This window comes from Moschus berezovskii, chromosome 4 (assembly GCF_049115385.1).
Source record: "Moschus berezovskii isolate FMDL1 chromosome 4, NW_MosBer_1.0, whole genome shotgun sequence".
NCBI lineage: Eukaryota > Metazoa > Chordata > Mammalia > Artiodactyla > Moschidae > Moschus > Moschus berezovskii.
In genome coordinates this window covers 28,759,235-28,778,143 of record NC_142463.1, presented here as the reverse complement: position 1 = coordinate 28,778,143, position 18,909 = coordinate 28,759,235, and the positions used below count along the sequence as shown (strand labels likewise).

Below are 18,909 nucleotides of genomic sequence, written 5' to 3'. Positions count from 1 at the left end.
CACTTTCAGAGTATGGCTTCGTTGTGTGGTTGCCAGCTTTTCTCTTTGTGGAAAATCAGTGGACTCTATCAGGAGGAGAAGGGGTTGACTGAGGATGAGATGGTTGGATGGATCACCAACTCTATGGACATGAATTTGAGCAAGTTTCCAGAGTTGGCGATGGCCAGGGAAGCCTGGAGTGCTCAGTCTATGGGGTTGCAAAGAGTCAGACATGACTGAGTGACTGAACTGAACGGACTCTGTTGGGATCGTGTGCAGCATCTAAGAAGTCTCATACTTTTCAGACTGTCCCTCCACTCCAAAGCAAGGCTTTCTCCTGTTTCCCTTCTTCCCTCATTCTTCCTCATTCCATCTAGGTGAGGGTGGGGTGGGTTCTGTCTCTCACTGGTTCATTCCCCCCTCAGAGCACTGTGTACGTCCACTGCTCAGTTGTGTTTGACTCTTTGCAACCCCATGGACTGTAGCCCAACAGTCTCCTCTGTCCGTGGGATTTCCCAGGCAAGAATACTGGAGTGGGTTGCCATTTCCTTCTTCAGGGGATCTTCTCGACCCAGGGATGAAACCCGAGTCTCTTGAGTCTCCTGCATTGGTAGGCAGGTTCTTTACCACTAGCGCCACCTAGGGAGCAGTAGAGGTCTAAATAGTATCAGCTGGGCTCACCTTCCTTACCATATGTATTTGGACCAATGAGCTAAGGAAATATGAACATTTTGAGCTCAGATTTTTTTCAACCTTGACACCACTGACATTTTGATAATTCTTTGCTGTGAGGGGTTATCCTGTGCACTGTAGGATGTTTAGAAGCACACTGGCCAGTAACACCCTGGTAGTCCAGTGGCTAAGACTCTGCATTGCCACTGCAAGGGGCAAGGGCTCCATTCCTGCTGAGGGAACTAAAATCTCACATGCTGTGAAGTGTGGCCAAAAAATAAAAATAAATAAAGTAACAATAAGAATAGTAAAATAACTTAAAAAAAAGGAAAAAAAGTCTTCATAAGCCAGGCAGAGAAAGACAAATATCATATGACATCACTCACACAGAATCTTTAAAAAAATGATATAAATGAAGTTATTTACAAAACAGAAGCAGACTCATGATTTTGAAAACAAATTTATGGTCACCAAACGGGAAATGTGGTAAGGGGGATAAATTAGGAGCTTGGGACTAACATACACACACTGCTATATGTAAAATAGGTAACCACGAAGGGACTACTGTATAGCACAGGGAACTCTACTCAATATTCTGTAATAACCTATATGTGAAAAGAATCTGATAAAGAATGAGTATACGTATATGTATAACTGAATAACTTTGCTGTATACCTGAAACAAACACAACACTGTAAATCAACTGTACCCCAATAAAATTATTTTTTAAATGTCTTCAGACGTAGCCAAATATCCCCTAGGAGCAACATAGTCCCCAGTTGAGAATTTCTGTTTTAGTTAAACCAGTACAGTTACATTTGATGCTTGTTTCATTTTTAGCCAAAACTTACATATCATTATAATTAATATATCACTGCAACTTTTATTTCTATTTCCAAGAGAAGAAATATATAGTCTATGTATTATCACCTCTTTCCAACATAGCTGTGGGGTTGTTGTTGCCATCTGACTGGTGAGTGGTCTGGTTCCAAAACTCCATCCTGAGGGCTACTTTCTGGGGCCACTCTTGGTACTGACAGGCCTCAGTGTGGGTTCCTTAACTCATGGGAGTACTTTGTTGGCAAGTGTGAGTCCAAGGACCAGGAGTGAAGGACGAGAGTTGCAGAACAGGGCAGGAAGGAGAGCTATTGCATTATCAAACTGGCTACTGCCAAAGGCATTTGGTTGTTTGATTCTGCAAGCCAGTTTGAAAGCTGTATGAAATATCTGAGAAGAGTCCATCTGAGAAGAAAAAGAGAAACATGTGCTCAGTTACTGACTCTATTGGCCTAAGATTTGTCCCATGAGGCATAGACCGCTCCCCACTTACGCACTTCTGGGCTGCACTATCCCGGTGCTGAACCATTCTTGTGGTCCTATGACCCCATGACACAAGTCTTGATGCCGGAAGTGAGAAGCCTGTGATATGGACTTGAGGTGATGCCCACTTAGGTTATACCTGCTGAAGCTGGAATAAGGTCTGTGGTGGTGAAATTAGCAGCAGGTGCAGCCAAGAGGCAGAGAAGGCAATGGCAAGCCACTCCAGTACTATTGCCTAGAAAATCCCATGGATGGAGGAGCCTGGTAGGCTGCAGTCCCTGGGGTCGCTAAGGGTCGGACATGACTGAGCGACTTCACTTTCACTTTTCACTTTCACGCACTGGAGAAGGAAATGGCAACCCACTCCAGTGTTCTTGCCTGGAGAATCCCAGGGACGGGGGAGCCTGGTGGGCTTCCGTCTATGGGGTCATACAGAGTCAGACACGACTGAAGTGACTTAGCAGCAGCAGCAGCAGCAACAGCCAAGAGGGTCAGACATGGGGCATAAGAGGTGTTTGAAACGCTTGTACATATGAATTTGTGTGTTGTAATGCAGTCCTGGTACCTATTCAACCAAAGTAACCTACAAATACATACATAACATCAGTTTCCTCTTTAGAAAATGAGGATAGTCTCCTTGAGCTTGCTGGATTGTTCAGAGAATTAAGAGCTGAATGTATAAAGCCTGATCACAAGGTTAGTCCAGTAAATACACTGTGTGTGTGTATAATTATTTCATTAGTCAGGATCTTCCTGACCCAGGGTTCAAACCTGTGTCTCTATGTCTCCTGCATTGGCAGGCAGTTTCTTTACCACGAGTGACACCTGAGAAGCCCATCAGTCAGATGTAAGTCATTCTAATGGATTGTGAAGGCCCAGTGTAGTGAGGCCAAAGTCACAGCTTCCACCTTGTGTGGGCAGTGATGTTGGCTTATGCTGCTAAGACAGTCAGAACGCGATCACTCTACAATTAACCTTTGGTGAGTAGATATCATGTCCCCGGTTTTGGGCTGCCCTGAGGACCCAGAGACCAGAATCATTCCTGATCCTTCCCTGCAAATCACTCACAGGCCCGCAAAGATGGGCAAATAACAGCAACTGCTGTGGTTTAGGCAAATACAGGGCACTGTGAGAGCAAAAGAAATCCTGGGAGGCGAAGGAGGGCTTTCCCTAGGAGGAAGAAAGTGTGCCCACATCTGAGGGACGTGTAGGTGTTAACCAAGCAAACACTGGCAGCAGGGGCAAAATGCTTCTCACCAGGTCACTCAGTGCAACTTCATCGCTTACTGGGCTCCTGTGGCAGTCAAAGGCATTGATCAGATGCTGTGCGGGGGACACAGGGGTAACAGAGGCCAATCCCTACCCACCTCTCACTGCCCAGAGACCATAAGGCAGGAGTGAAGAGACAAATTACACACACACGGAGGTGTCTCTGAACAGACATCCTCCTGACCCAGATCATGGGCATTCAACCACTCAAAAAGTAATTGACTTGCATCTCCCTCCCTGGTTAATTAGACTTTTAAAATAAGTAAATAAATAATTTTTTTAAAGAATGGCCAAGAATGGGAGGATTGATGGTATTTTTTCCTTTTTACAATCGTCTTTCCTTAAGCTGTTCTATATTTCAATAAGAAAAGAGATATAACCAAATATAAAGTAAACCCCACTCTAGAGAATTCTCTGCTTCCCCTACCCCTGACCCCGGGAGCGAGGTGAGCCAAAGCAGACCCTCTCAGCATCCCCATCGCTCCGCCCCGGGCCACCTGCCTCTTTAAGAACCCGATCTTCGCCCTTAGGTGGGTGGCGGAGGGAGCGAGCTGTGGACGGTACTGCTTGTTGAGGTCCCGGGAAGTGATGTCTCCGGGAGCTGCTGTCTCTTTAAGGGGGCGGAGCTCTGCCCGGAGGAGGTGGAGAAGTTTCGCCCCCCGGATCTCCGGTTTCCGGCAACTCGGTGGGACCAGAACTTGCGCGGAGAATCTGAGGCCCCAGGCTTACCCAGACAGGTTGGACTCCGAGCGCCCCCGAGGTGAGGCAGCGGGGTCTGTGGGGCCGGCCCGGGACTGAAAGACCCTGGGATCTATCCACCTGGGTCGCTGCGGCCCAGCTCCTCCTCCTAAAACACCACCCGTACATCTTGGGCAGCTCTTTCCCAGATCATCCTAGGCTCAGGGGGCCCCAGGCTGCAGGGTTCCCATCACTCCAACGCCTACTAATTGCTTCTCTGTGCACTAAGCGCCTCATACTCACGTCTTAGTTAATGACATCCAACATCGTGTGAGTAGGTACAATTATAAACCCATTTTACAGATGAGGAAACAGGTGCTGAGGAGCCGATAGTCAAAAATAGCCAGAAGCAGCAGAATCGGGACTCAAACTCAAGTCTGTCCAATCCCAGAGCCTGTGCCCTTAACCACGGGCTAGGCTGACGGCCTTTGCTCTTCACTGCCCTCATAGCCATCTCTAGCAAATCCCTGCGTCCCCTTTCTCATCCTTCCATTTCCAGGCTGCACTCCAGGCCCTTAAACACCCACGTTGTAAGTGAGATTGGATGGAACCAATGGACCCCTGTTGGCCCCGCCTTAGTTTCTTTATAACATTTTTGATAGTATCTGATGCTAAATGGTTATCTTTGTTTAAACCTATCAGATCCCACTAAAAAAGGACACAAGGGAAAGCAGCACCATTTCTAACCCTAAAATAAGATTTGTTTGCGGATATTTTAGTATGGTATCCTATGAAGTGTATTTATTTTTTCCTTTTCCGTTCCGTTCCATCGCTCAGTCGTGTCCGACTCTTTGCGATCCCGTGGACTGTAGCCTACCAGGCTTCTCCGTCCATGGGATTCTCCAGGCAAGAATACTGGAGTGGGTTACCGTTTCCTTCTCCAGGGGATCTTCCCGACCCAGGGATCGAACCCGGGTCTCCCGCATTGGAGGCAGAAGCTTTTTTTCCTTTTAGACCTCTGCAAATTATCTTCCTAATAATTGGGAGCCGACCCACTGACTGAATGGCAGCGGTAGATGACTTGCGGTTTGAAGGTACATCATCTGAGTGTCCATCTTTTATGGTTAGCATGTCCGTAGTAAAAGCAATGGATTTCGGTGGGTATACTGGCACATACATCAAAGAAGATTATTTCAGATGTCTTCATAAAAGAATGTTTGCCACAACGGGTTATTCCATTTGTCCCTATTAGCTGTTCTCTTTTGCCAAATAGCCCTTTAGATTGGTAATATCATAAATTTAGTGAAGGTTACAGAAATTGTTTATAGAGTTCCTGCTTTAGTTAAACATGCATTTATTGAGCACCTATTTGTGCTTAGAACTCTACTAGATACAGAAGATCAAAAGATAAAGGGGATTTTTATTTTTTTTTACACTGCTGAGTAGGTGAAAGTATAAAACGATTATTATGATGAAACATAATCAGGTCATTCCTTCATTAAATCAATAAGTCTTTCATGAGTGTGACCGTTGTTTTCATTATCAGGGTAGAAGAGTGAATAGGCAGTGTCTTCCTTTATAAAGCCCTCAGTCTAGTGAGGGAGACATTCTTTTGTTAAATGATCTTTTAAATACATATCTACAAACTATTAGGGCTCCCCTCATAACTCAGTTGGTAAAGACTCTGCCTGCAGTGCAGAAGACCCTGGTTCGATTCCAGGGTCTGGAAGATCCCTTGGAGAAGAAAATGGCAACCCACTCCAGTACTCTTGCCTGGAAAATCCCATGGACAGAGGAGCCTGGCAGTCTACAGTCTATGGGGTTGCAAGGGTCGGACACGACTTAGCAACTAAACCACCAAACTATTAAAGTACTGAAAGAAAAGTTCATAACCCAGAGCCTGACATAAGCTAGGGATTGATGAATGCTCATTTTGTCTTGTAATCACTTGCGCGCACGTGTGTGTGTGCACTCAGTTGTATCTGACACTGTGTCTCCATGGACTATCGCCCTCCAGGCTCTTCTATCTATGGAATTCTCCAGGCAAGAATACTGGAGTGGGTTGCTATTCCCTTCTCCAGGGTATCTTCCTGACACAGGGATTGAACTTGAATCTACCACATTGCAGATAGATTCTTTACCGTCTGAGCCTCCAGGGAAGCCCATAGTATTTCCTAAATGGCAGATACTGTTCTAAGTGCTTTACAAATAAATCCTTTCATCCTTATGTCAACTTTATGAAGTAGTTATTTTACTCTCCCTATTTTACCAATGGGGAAATTAAGGTACAGAAAAATTAGGTCATTTGCCTAAAGGTTATAGTAAGTGGTAAAGAAGAGTCTGAACCCAGGCATCACAACCTATGCTGTCTTACTCCTACCTAAGGAAAAGAAAAGATGTTTGAAGCAAAATCCACTTTATCAGCCAATACTGTCAACACCATCTTCAAAATACATCCAGCACCTGACCACTGCTTACCTCCTTTGCAGTACCATTCTCCTACCATGCTCAAGGTCACCATCACCTCACGTCTGGATTATAGCCCTTCCTTCCTTCAGATCTTCCTGCATCTTCCCTTACCTTTCTGCGGTCTTTGTTTTGCATCCAGAGTAGTCCTTTAAAACCAAGTCAGATCATGCCATTCCTCCAAAACCTTTCAGTGGCTCCATCTCACTGAGAGTGGAAGGCAGAGCCCTTTCTGTGCTTAAGAGGCCCTCATGATCCAGGCCTTCTCTGCCTCCGATTTCATTTTGTACTACTCTAGCCCTTTCTTTCTGCCTCCCCACATGGTCCTCATCTCTGTCCCTCCTAGACACCAGGTACACTTAGGGCTTTTGTGCCATCTTCCTGCTTAGGACTTTCTTGCCGCAGATAGCCATATGACTGGTTCCCTTGCTCTGCTCAAATCTCATGTCATTCCAGAGGCCTTCCTTGATCATCCTATCTGGGAGTACAGGGCATGAAAGTTCAAGTCTAAAGAACAGCATGTGTAGAGTACTTGAGAAGAGTGGGAGTTTGTTTCATTTTTTTCCCCCAAGGAATCAAAAGAAGGCCAATGTACCAGAGCACAGATGGTGGGGGAGGCTGTCATAAGGTCAGATTTGAGGGGAGGCAGAAGCTAAGTCACACAGGACTTAATAAACCATGTTAGACTTTGCTGTTTAGAAGAGAACATAGGATGCTGTGGGGGTCATGGAAAGCTTCTCCGAGGAAGATTGGTGTTAAATGAAAAAGTGGAGGTCAGGGTCCTACAGATGGGAGACGTTGTGTCAGGAAAGGAGCCGAGGCAAAACATAGCAGAAAATGGAGAAGCAGGTAATGTTGGTGGCAGAAATAAGAAACATACCCGTCTTGCCCTCAAGGAGCTGAGATGGACAAGAGTAACTACTACAGAGCAGAATGTGTGACCGGTCATCATGGGCAAGGCACACACATCCTGCATTCAAATCAAGCTAGGCTGTCTGCTTTTCTTCACACACGGGACACATTTTTCATCTTCTGGGGCTTGCTCATCCTATACCCCTTGGCGTCAGATGTTGTCCCCACCACTTCCGGCCATCCTTCTCACAGGGCAGCTCGATGAGGTGTCTCCCTCCCTTGAACCTCTTTGGACTTGGTAGCTCTGAAATGACAGTCTCCGTTCCTCCTTCTGGCATGTCCTTCCTCTGGTAAACTACTGCTTTTTAAACATGAGACTTAAATATATCTTCCTTGGTCTGATTCTCTCAGGCAAAGTTATAACCATTTTTTAAAATGTCATTGCCCTGCCCAGTCAATAAATGATAGCTATGAAAATATTTACTGTTATCTCACGTCATCCTCAAAATCTCTGTGAGATAAGTATTATCTACATTTTATAGTTGAAGAAACCGAGACTCAGAGATATGGAGTAATTTGCCCAAGGTCATGGAGTGCTAGTTTATCTTAAACAAAGGACCGTCTCACTTCAGAGCCTCATGCTGCCAAAACACTGGAGACCAAAACTCGAGTAATTGTTATATATCAGTCACCTCATTAATTTCAGTCACTTTATTTCTCTCCACAAAACTGTTTGTATAGCTGAAAGCCAATAAGATTGGGCTCAGTTATACAAGAGCCCCACCCTACTACCATGCTTGTAGTGTTAGAGTGGCGCCCTGTTGATACCCTTCCTTTTGTTGTTGTTGTTTAGTTCCTAAGGTTTATCTGACTCTTTTGCCATGGACTGTAGCCTGAGGGATTTCTCAGGCAAGAATACTGGGATGGGTTGTCATTTCCTTCTCCAGGGGTCTTCCCAACTTTTCCTTAGACCTGTCAAATTCCACAGCTACCCTGAATTTTATCTGAGTGGCTAAATAAAATTTGTTAGGATGCCGGAGATAGGAAGTCATGATCATTGCTGTTGGACGTGAATGGGCAAAGTTCTTTTGGAGAGCGGGTTAGCAATATGGCCTTAAAAATGATCTGTACCCTTTGACCTAGTGATCATGCTGATAATGTTCACTGTTGTTGTTCAGTCGTTCAGTCATGTCCGACTCTTTGCGACTCCATGGACTGCAGCACGCCAGGCTTTCCTGACCTTCGTCATCTCCCGGAGCTTGCTCAAACTCATCCATTGAGTTGGTGATGCCATCCAACCATCTCATCCTCTTTTGTCCTCTTCTCCTCCTGCCTTCAGTCTTTCCCAGCATCAGGGTCTTTTCTAATGAATCAGCTCTTCACATCAGGTGGCCAAAGTATTGGAGCTTCAGGTTTAGCCTTCTTATGAATATACAGGATTGATTTCCTTTAGGATGGACTGGTTTGATCTCCTTGGAGTCCAAGGGATTCTCAAGAGTCTTCTCCAACACCACAGTTCAAAAGCATCAAATCTGCGACTTTCAACCTTCTTTATAGTCCAACTCTCACATCTATACATGACTACTGGAAAAACCATAGCTTTGATTGTAAGGACATTTGTTGGCAAAGTAATGTCCCTGCTTTTTAATATGCTGTTTAGGTTTGTCATAGCATTTCTTCCAAGGAGAAAGTGTCTTTTAATTTTGTTGCTGCAGTCACCATCTGCAGTGATTTCTGGAGCCCAAGAAAATAAAGTCTGTCACTGTTTCCATTGTTTCCCCATCTATTTGCCATATGATGGGACCTGATGCCATGATCTTAGTTTTTTGAATGTTGAATTTTAAGCCAGCTTTTTCACTCTCCTCTTTCACCTTCATCAAGTGGCTCTTTAATTCCTCTTCACTTTCTGCCATAAGGGTGGTGTCATCAGCATATCTGAAATTATTGATATTTCTTCCGGCAATCTTGATTCCAGCTTGTGCTTCATCCAGCCCAGCATTTCTTGTGATGTACTCTGCATGTAAGTTAAATAAGCAGGGTGACAATATACAGCCTTGGCGTACTCCTTTCCCAATTTGGAACCAATCTGTTGTTCCATGTCTGATTCTAACTGTTGCTTCTTGACCTGCATACAGGTTGCACAGGAGGCAGTGGAGGCAGGTAAGGTGGTCTGGTATTCCCATCTCTTTAAGATAGTGTTCATACTAAGGCAATAAGCCCGAAAGCTTTCTCTGCACAGATACTCTTAACAGTGTTATTTGTTCTAATAAAAGTGGGAAGCAACCTAAACATCTAATAGCAGTGGAATAGTTGTATTAACTTGTGGTGTTTCTTTCCTAATCTTCCCACCTCCAGCTCAATGACTACTATGTAGACACATAAATGTTCATTGTAAAGACTGATATAACATGAAAAAGTCATTTTTGTATAATCCCCAGTAGACGGAGCAGCATACAAAATTGTTTACATAGTCTGCTATCACATCCTAAGTCAGTACTTGGCAGTTGTAGGCATATGGTAAATATTTGTTGAATGAATGATCATCACTGGGATGAATCCACTGTACAGAGAAAAGGAAATATACCAAAAGTTAATAGTGTTAGTTTTATATGGGTGGGACTAAGAGTGATTTTGGGGAGCTTCCTGGGTGGCTCAGTGGTAAAAAAAAATCTGGCTGCAATGCAGAAGACACGGGAGTTTCTATGAGTTTGATCCCTGGGTCAGTAAGATCCCCTGGATGAAGGCATGGCAACCTACTCCAGTGTTCTTGGCTTGGAGAACCCTGTGGACAGAGGAGCCTGGCAGGCTACAGTCCATAGCGTCGCACAGAGGCAGGCACAGCTGAAGCGACTAAGCACGCACGCACGCAAGCGTAATTTTTATCCTGTTGTTTCTACTTTCATTTTTGCCTCCATGTTTCCTGTAGTGATCACATAGGACTTATTGGAAAAAATAACTTCCATTAAATTTTTTTTGGAACTTGAATCAAAGAAGAGAGTTGGGTTGGTTACTTGCTATGGGCTAGGCACTCTGCTGAGGACTTTACTTATGGTAATACTCCTAAGTTTTCCCCAATTCCTTACATATTATTCTCCCTATGGAAGAGATGGGAACACTGAAGCTTATCGAGGTTAAGTTACTCAGGCTTAAATACTTAGTAATTTAACCAGGACTACAATTCAGGTCTGACTTCAAATTCTGTTGTCTTATAATCATTTTTCTGTGTCAGTTTGTTTTCTATGAGATTTTTTTGAGAGCCTTTTGCCATTTGTCTCAAATAGGGTCTATAGCAAAGCTGAGGTTGTAACAGCTCGACTTGAAATTACTAGTAAGGTCTCTGATACCCTTGTGCTCTAACTGATTTCAGAATTTGGTGATACAACCACTTCCCTAGCAGCAAACCCAGATGCCACCACAATCAGCATCGAGGATCCTGGTGAAACCCCGAAGCATAAACCAGGACCCCCAAAAGGCTTGGGGAGAGAAGAAGATGATGAGTTACTAGGAAACGATGACTCTGACAAAACTGAGGTTTGGACTTGTGTTTGAAATTTTTTTTTTCTTTTAACTTTAAAAAACCTCATCCGTGCATTTATTGCAGTTTACTGTTTGCCAGGAACTTTTTGGCCAGCCCGGTAGTATTTCTAGTAATATTTTATAAATGGATCATGCTTGTGATTCACTAGAGGAGTACTTGATTTATAGCAGTGTGTTCACAGGCTTGTGAAATAGTGGAGTGCCAGGTGTGCTTTGTGGAACTCCATGAAATATCAAAATAGGTACCAAAGTTTATGCCAAATTAAATACCATTATATGCTAGATATTATAGCAAGAGCTCAGACTTAGGAGCCTGAGTTTGAGTCCCGGTCTGGCCAGTAGTAATAGCTCTGTGGTCTTGGGTAAGATATTTTAATTTCCCTAAGCCTGGATTTCCTCATCTGAAAGTAATATATTGACTCTTGTCATCATTATAATCACAATATCTGACATTTATTCAGTGTTTTCGGAGAAGGCGATGGCACCTTGCTCCAGTACTCTTGCCTGGAAAACCCCATGGACGGAGGAGCCTGGTAGACTGCAGTCCATGGGGTCGCGAAGAGTTGGACGTGACTGAGCGACTTCACTTTCACTTTTCACTTTCACGCATTGGAGAAGGAAATGGCAGCCCGCTCCAGTGTTCTTGCCTGGAGAATCCCAGGGACGGGGGAGCCTGGTAGGCTGCCATCTATGGGGTCGCACAGAGTCGGACACAACTGAAGTGACGCAGCAGCAGTAGCATTCAGTGTTTCAGTTCAGTTCAGTTCAGTCGCTCAGTCGTATCCGACTCTCTGCGACCCCATGAATCACAGCACGCCAGGCCTCCCTGTCCATCACCAATTCCTGGAGTTCACTCAAACTCATGTCCACAGAGTTGGTGATGCCATCCAGTATAGCTGCCAAATACCATTTAAAGTTCTTCACTTGGATCATCTCATATAATCCTCAAAACAACCAATATGCAAGGAACTATTCTTATACTCACTTTATACTTGATCTTAGCCAAATGGCCAGGAAGCAATCATATACTCATTTTATAAATCAGAAACCTGAGGCACGGAGTTTAAGTGACTTACCCCAGGACATGCAGGTGCAGATGGAACTTTAAACTGAGGCAATCTGAGTCCTTCTGTACTAGAGTTGTTGTTTAGCTGCTAAGTCATGTCTAACTCTGCAACCCCATGGACTGTAACCTGCCAGGCTCCTCTGTCTATGGGATTTCCCACACAAGAGTACCAGAGTGGGTTGCCCTTTCCTCCTCCAGGGGATCTTCCCAACCCAGGGATCAAATTTACATTTTCTGCATTGGCAGGTGGATTCTTTACCAATTGAGCCACTGGGGAAGCCCCAAAGATTAATCTAATCCTCCCTATAACCCTATAAGGCAGATCTGTTAGCTATACTTTTTAGATTAGGAAGACTGAGATGAGTCTAGTGATTTGATGAAGCTGCCCCCTAGTGAAGGGACCATGATTTAAAACCTTTTGATAAGACTTCAAAGCTGATGCTTATTTTATGTCAGGCTAAGAATTGGGTGTGGCTGTGGTAAAAGTGATGGATGAATGTAGAAGAGTTTGGTCTTTCCTATTTCTTGAGTTTCTCTTAGATCCTCTCTCTTTCTCTGTCTGGGTAGCTAGAATAAGGAAATTACTTCTGTGTTCATTATGTTTTATTTTACCTCTGACAGTTACTTGCTGGACAGAAGAAAAGCTCCCCCTTCTGGACATTTGAATACTATCAGACGTTCTTTGATGTAGACACTTACCAGGTCTGTAAACCAGTTTCCCCTTTCTTTTGATGTATAATGCAGACTTATTTCTTCTGCTTTTAAACAGTCAAGTGATGTGACCAGTATTTCATACTGGATATGGTCTGCAAAAGTAAAGGGTTATTGGCACTTGAAAATACCATGAAATAATAAAAAGATAATAAATAATAAGAGCTCTAATAACTGTTTCAATTTTGTAGTAGTTAAACTTTACTAAACTTTAAGAAAAAAATCATCTGTAGACTTACCACTATGCTGTTTTGCAGGTCTTTGACAGAATAAAGGGGTCTCTTTTGCCGATACCAGGAAAAAATTTTGTAAGGTTGTATATCCGCAGCAATCCAGATCTCTATGGTATGTGTAGCACCGTTTTGGTTCTTTTTCATGTACCGGCTAAATGCAGATGAGGGTATGGGCTGCCTTGAAAGCTGGTGAAGCACACTGTTGGTGGGGCATGAGCGTTTTATTTGTCTCTTCTGAGCTTCAGTAGCAGCCCTTGCAAATAATTTTGGAGAAAATGCAATTACATGTTTGATTAATGCCATGATGACAAGAATAGTGTGTCCTTTGAAAGTCTTCAAATGACATTACAAACTTGAGACAAATTAAGTCACTTCATATAGAGGAGATTATTGATTTTAATTTTAGAGGATTTGGTGGTTGGGGTGAGTGTGGAGGAGGCTCTCTTACACTACTCATTGATATGCTGAGTTCCAGCTCTGCCCCTCAGGCAGGCTGGCTTCCCCTTGGGAGTTTGTAAGGGGATGAGCCTGGGGATTGGTATCATCCCAACCTCCCTGCTGTCTGAGGAGGGGTCAGAGGTCCATCCAGTGCTTCTGAGGGAAAGGGTTCCAACACTGATGACCTGTGTGTTTGAGGGGAAAAGAGAGGCAGAGACTCTGAGTGCTTCTGTGTGTAGATGCTCTATGCAAGACTTGGTGTAAGTGGGCACAGCTAATTCTTTCAACAACCTTTGAGGTAGGTGTTATTATCCCCATTTTTCTAATGAGGAACCTGATACTCACTGGGTTTCAGTAATTTATATGTTCAACCCTAAACAGTAAGTATTAGAGCAATTATACATGTTGATTATAAGAGGAAAAGGAATTCATGAGAATCTGTTGTGTACCAATGAGTCCATACACTCTTTAATCCTTTCAAGAGGGCAGTGTATTAAATGCTATCACCTCTGTTTTCCATGTGAGAAAACTAAGGTTAGAAGTTGTCAAACTAAGAGCTCCCATTAGCAACATTATGGATGAACTGGGAGGGTATTATACTTTAGTTCAGTAAGTCAGACAGAAAAAGACATGCTGAATGATTTTACTTATATGTGGAATAGAAGAACTAAAACTGGTGAATCTAACAGAAAAGAAACAAATTCACAGACATAGAGAACAAACTAGTAGTTTCCAGTGAGGAGAGGGAAGGAAGGAGGGGCAAGATGAGGGCAGAGGGTTTAGAGGTGCAAACTGCTTATGTATAAAGTAAGTAAGCTATAAGGATGCAGCACAGGGAATATAGCTAATGTTTTATAACAGCTAAAAATGGAATATAATTTTTAAAAATTATGACTCACTATGTACACTTGAAACTTATATAATATTGTATAATAAATCAACTATTTATTATAAATAGTTAAAGTAGAACTGACACCTAGTTTGGGCTTCCTAAGTGGTGCCAATGCAGGAGACTTAAGAGATGTGGGTTTGATCCCTGGATCAGGAAGATCCCCTGGAGGAGGACTTGGTAACCCACTCCAGTATTCTTGCCTGGAGAATTCCATGGACAGAAGAGCCTGGTGGGCTACTGCACACACTCGCAGCACCTGGTTTAGTGTTATCATAAAAGCCCCTACTTATTCTATTAAACTGGTGTTTTTAAGCTCCAGAAAATTTTCATCACATGTTATGGATGTTATCCAATATTTAGAACCAGTTAAAGTGGAGCTGCTCTAGTGGATGCTGAGGAAAGCCTCCTTTCCACTCACCTTTGATCCTGAAACATTCTTCTTTACACAGCACCATTAACCTCATGAATTCATGTTGATGTTTTAGTCGCTAAGTCTTGTCTGACTCCTTGTGACCCTACAGACTGTAGCTCAACAGGCTCTTCTCTCCACAGGATTCTCAAGGCAAGAATATTGGACTGGGTTGTCATTTCCTTCTCCAGGGGGTCTTCCGGACCCAGGAATCGAACCCGCGTCTCCTGCATTGTCAGGCAGATTCTTTACCACTTGAGCCACTGGGGAAGCCCTCATGAGCTCATAGACATGCTTTAAAAAAGAAAGTACAGGATTTCTCTGGCAGTCCAGTGGTTAAAACTGTGTACTTCCAATGCAGGTGACACAGGTTTGATCCCTGATCAGGGAAGACCCCGCATGCCACATAGTGCAACCCAATAAAAAAAAAAGTACAACTAGAAAAAAGAAAGTTTTTTAGTAAAGAGGGCTGACCTTGTGGTTGGAGGTTGGAGGAAAGTAGTCGGGAGCAAGATAACTGAAGAGCCAGTCTGCAGGATCTGAGGGAAAGATGAATGAATTTGACTACATTTACACTAAAATTTAAAATTTCTACATCACAAAATAAACCATAAACAAGGTAAAATAAATAAACCACAGACCAAAGATAATATTTCAGAGCACATAACCCACAAAAGATAAAAGTCAAGACTACATGTAGAGTGCCTACTGATTATAAGAGTAAAACCAGTTATCATTTGAGTTCAGTTCAGTTCAGTCACTCAGTCGTATCCGACTCTCTGCAACCCTATGAATCACAGCATGCCAGGCCTCCCTGTCTATTACCAGCTCCCGGAGTTCACTCAAACTCACCTTCATCGATTCGGTGATGCCATTCAGCCATCTCATTCTCTGTTGTCCAATTATAAGTTCTAGCAAAAATAAGCAATTCACAGAAAAGGAAACCCAAATGGCCAATAAATACATGAAAAACTGCTTAGCTCTACTTGTAATAGGGCTTCCCAGGTGGCACTAGTGGTAAAGAACCTGCCTGCCCATGCAGGAGACCTAAGAGATGCAGATTTGATCCCTGGGTTGTGAAGATCCCCTGCAGGAGGGAATGGCAACTCAAGTATTCTTGCCTGGAGAATTCCATGGACAGAGGAGCCTGGCGGGCAACAGTCCATAGGGTCGCAAAGAGTCAGACACCACTGACATCACTTAGCACATGCCTGTAATCAGGGAAATAGAAACTAAAACAGGATATCATTTGTGTGCATCAATTTAGCCATCATACAACTTGGCTTGTCTTCATTTATTCATTTGGTTAACAAATATGCAGCACTTACTGTTATAGACACTGGAGGTACAGCAGTAATAAAAACAGACAAAAGTCTCTGCCCAGAGGCAGTTTATAATCTAAGTTTAACAATCAATTCAGTTCAGTTCAGTTCAGTCGCTCAGTTGTGTCCGACTCTTTGCGACCCCATGAATCACAGCACGCCAGGCCTCCCTGTCCATCACCAACTCCCGGAGTTCACTCAAACTCATGTCCATTGAGTCGGTGATGCCATCCAGCCATCTCATTCTCTATCTTCCCTGTCTCCTCCCACCCCCAATCCCTCCCAGCATCAGAGTGTTTTCCAGTGAGTCAACTCGTCGCATGAGGTGGCCAAAGTATTGGAGTTTCAGCTTTAGCATCAGTCCTTCCAATGAACACCCAGGATTGATCTCCTTTAGAATGGACTGGTTGGGTCTCCTTGCAGTCCAAGGGACTCTCAAGAGTCTTCTCTAGCACCACAGTTCAAAAGCATCAATTCTTCAGCGCTCAGCTTTCTTCACAGTCCAACTCTCACATCCATACATGACCACGGGAAAAACCATAGTCTTGACTAGACGGACCTTGGTTGGCAAAGTAGTGTCTCTGCTTTTTATTTATTTATTTATTTATTTTAATAAATGGTACAAAGCACAATGCCAAAAACATTAACAGTTAAAATGTTAAAATGTTCTCTGCTTTTTAATATACTATCTAGGTTAGGTAAAATACACAGTGTGCTAGTGATAAATGCTAAGGTAAAAATTTAAAAGCAGAGAAGAGAGACAGTAAATGTGTATGTTGGTGGGTGGATTTGAAATTTTAAAAAAATTTAAAAGGTGGATTCTGAGTAAACACCTGAAGGAATTGGGAGCAATACAAGTAAGCATCTCAGAGAAGAGCATTTGAAAAAGAGAGTTCTGGGACCTCTCTGATGGTCCAGTGGCTGAGACTTTGTCCTCCCAAATGCAGGGGCCCCACTTTGATCCCTCTTCAGTGAATTAGATCCCACATCCATAACTATGACCCAGCACAGCCAAATAAATAAATAATATGGAAAAGAGAGCTCAGCATGTACAAAGGCCTTGAGATAGGAACTTGCCTCATGTGCTGAAAGAACAGTGAAGACACTAGTGTGACTGGGCTGGAGTGAACAAGGGCATCCAGTACATGAGGTCAGAGGGACAGTGTAGGGTCTCGGAAGCAAGTTAAAGACTTTGGCTTTAGCTTGAATGAGATGCTATTGAAGTGTCTAAACAGAGAGGAGCGATAACTCTCAAGTCAGCTTTTCATAAACATTGGTATCAAGTGTTGCCAAGGCTATGGAGCCATGGGACCTTGTGTAAAATGTGGGTGGTATGTAACTGGTACCACAAATTGGAGCAGTCTGAAGATGCTCCTGCCCTACAACTTAGCAGTTCTCCTCCTAGATAACTAAGGAGACATATAGAAGAGTATTATTCTTCATTGCCTCCACATTGCTTGTAATTAGCAAATATTTTGAAATGACTAAAGTAAATATGGTGAGTTCGTATACAGAATTCTGTAGGTTTTAGAAATGGATTTGATCTATAAGCATCAACAAGGGCACATGTCAGAACAGTAGTCGATGAAAAGAAGCACGTTGGAGAGGGATGTGAGTAGTGCCGCAGCATTAGAAAGATTGGAAAAATAAGCATGATGAGTGCCCCAGTGTTTGTTTTATCATTCTTTGGGCTTTTCTGTCTGTTAGAAATATTTGATAGTGTAAAAATGCACAATGCAAAGGAAGTTAACGCTTCCTCCCACCCCACTCCATAATAGGAGTAGGAATTTGGCAGGCATGAGGAAGAGAGAAGGCAGTGTGAAGCCTTGTGGCAGGCCTGGGAGGAGCAGGTGGTGTGTGTCTCTGGAGGCCACGCTTCCTGTGTGCCTGAGTGCAGCAGAGGCAGTGACTGTGTCTGTCACACATCACTGTGTCCCCAGCACCAGGGCCCAGAGAAAAGGAGGTAGTTAGTAAATAACAGCTGACAGGATCGTCTCTGCTTCCTAGTTACGAGTACTGTAATATTCTGACCGCTTGTGGTCCCTGCTTTGATGGTCTCAGCCCAACAATAACACATGGTTAGTTTTGTTCATTTGTTCAATAAAGCTTTGGGGGATTTTTAAATTATTGTTACTGGTTGTAAGGGTTTTTTTTTTTTTTTTTGGTTGTTGTTACACTGTTTATGTGCTGGTCATGCAGAATGCTGCAGTGAACAGGATCTGATCCTTGGCTGTAACAGCGCCCGCAGGCTAGTGAGTCAATGACACTGTTTGGGAAGCTGATGTTGGTGACTCTTTGGAGCTTCCCAGTCAAGCGCTTGTTGTGCATCCTTTCCCACCTTCAGGAACCGACTTGACCTCAAAAAGTACTCATCCATTTCTGCCAGTCATCTTCCCCAGCACAGTAATTTTCTTCATTTTGTGATATGTCAAGGTGCCTACAATTATCCAAAAGAAAAAAACCCTACAGAATATTCAGTTCAGTTCAGTTCAGTTGCTCAGTCGTGCCCGACTCTTTGCGACCCCATGAATCACAGCACGCCAGGCCTCCCTGTCCAACACCAACTCCCGGAGTTCACTCAAACTCATGTCCATCGAGTCAGTGATGCCATCCAGCCATCTCATTCTCTGTCGTCCCCTTCTCCTCCCTCCCCCAATCCCTCCCAGCATCAGAATCTTTTCTAGTGAGTCAACTCATCTCATGAGGTGGCCAAAATATTGGAGTTTCAGTTTTAGCATCAGTCCTTCCAATGAACACCCAGGATTGATCTTACTGAAACTGAAAAATGAAGTTCATAAAATCTATTAAAATCTCTAGATTTATAAATTGTATTTGTTCAAAGAGTCCTTTTTCTAGATGGGGAGAAACAAGAGTGGTCATGAAATCAAGTGAAATGATGGAAGGGACTTCTAAAGCATGGTGTACTCATCCACTTAGGGGAATATTTTATAGTCATTAAAAAGAACAAGCTGAATTTTATGGGCTTCCCTGGTGGCGCTAGTGGTAAAGAATCTGCCTGCCAGTGCAGAAGACATAAGAGACATGGGTTCAATCCCTGGGTTGGG

At 43.5% G+C, this 18,909-nt stretch overlaps 1 protein-coding gene and 1 long non-coding RNA gene across 4 annotated transcripts in view; one reads left to right on the top strand and one right to left on the bottom strand.

Annotated features, from left to right (window-relative positions):
• Positions 1 to 1,013: 1,013 nt before the first annotated feature.
• Positions 1,014 to 15,626, bottom strand: LOC148778022 (uncharacterized). The gene is made up of 5 exons (XR_016037180.1): positions 15,375 to 15,626; positions 14,997 to 15,061; positions 12,790 to 13,036; positions 12,539 to 12,645; positions 1,014 to 1,893 (listed from the first exon to the last, which is right to left on the bottom strand). It is a non-coding gene; the product is annotated as an uncharacterized LOC148778022 (long non-coding RNA).
• The window catches only part of YIPF1 (Yip1 domain family member 1), a 33,812-nt gene continuing 18,778 nt past the window's right edge, over positions 3,876 to 18,909 (top strand). For all 3 annotated transcript variants that reach the window (XM_088835313.1, XM_088835311.1, XM_088835312.1), the window contains exons 1-5: positions 3,876 to 4,000; positions 4,933 to 5,012; positions 10,604 to 10,767; positions 12,461 to 12,541; positions 12,808 to 12,895. In XM_088835313.1, coding sequence (XP_088691439.1) covers positions 4,982 to 5,012; positions 10,604 to 10,767; positions 12,461 to 12,541; positions 12,808 to 12,895 — 364 coding nt within the window. In that variant the 5' untranslated portion in view covers positions 3,876 to 4,000; positions 4,933 to 4,981. The remainder of the gene's footprint in view (positions 4,001 to 4,932; positions 5,013 to 10,603; positions 10,768 to 12,460; positions 12,542 to 12,807; positions 12,896 to 18,909) is intronic.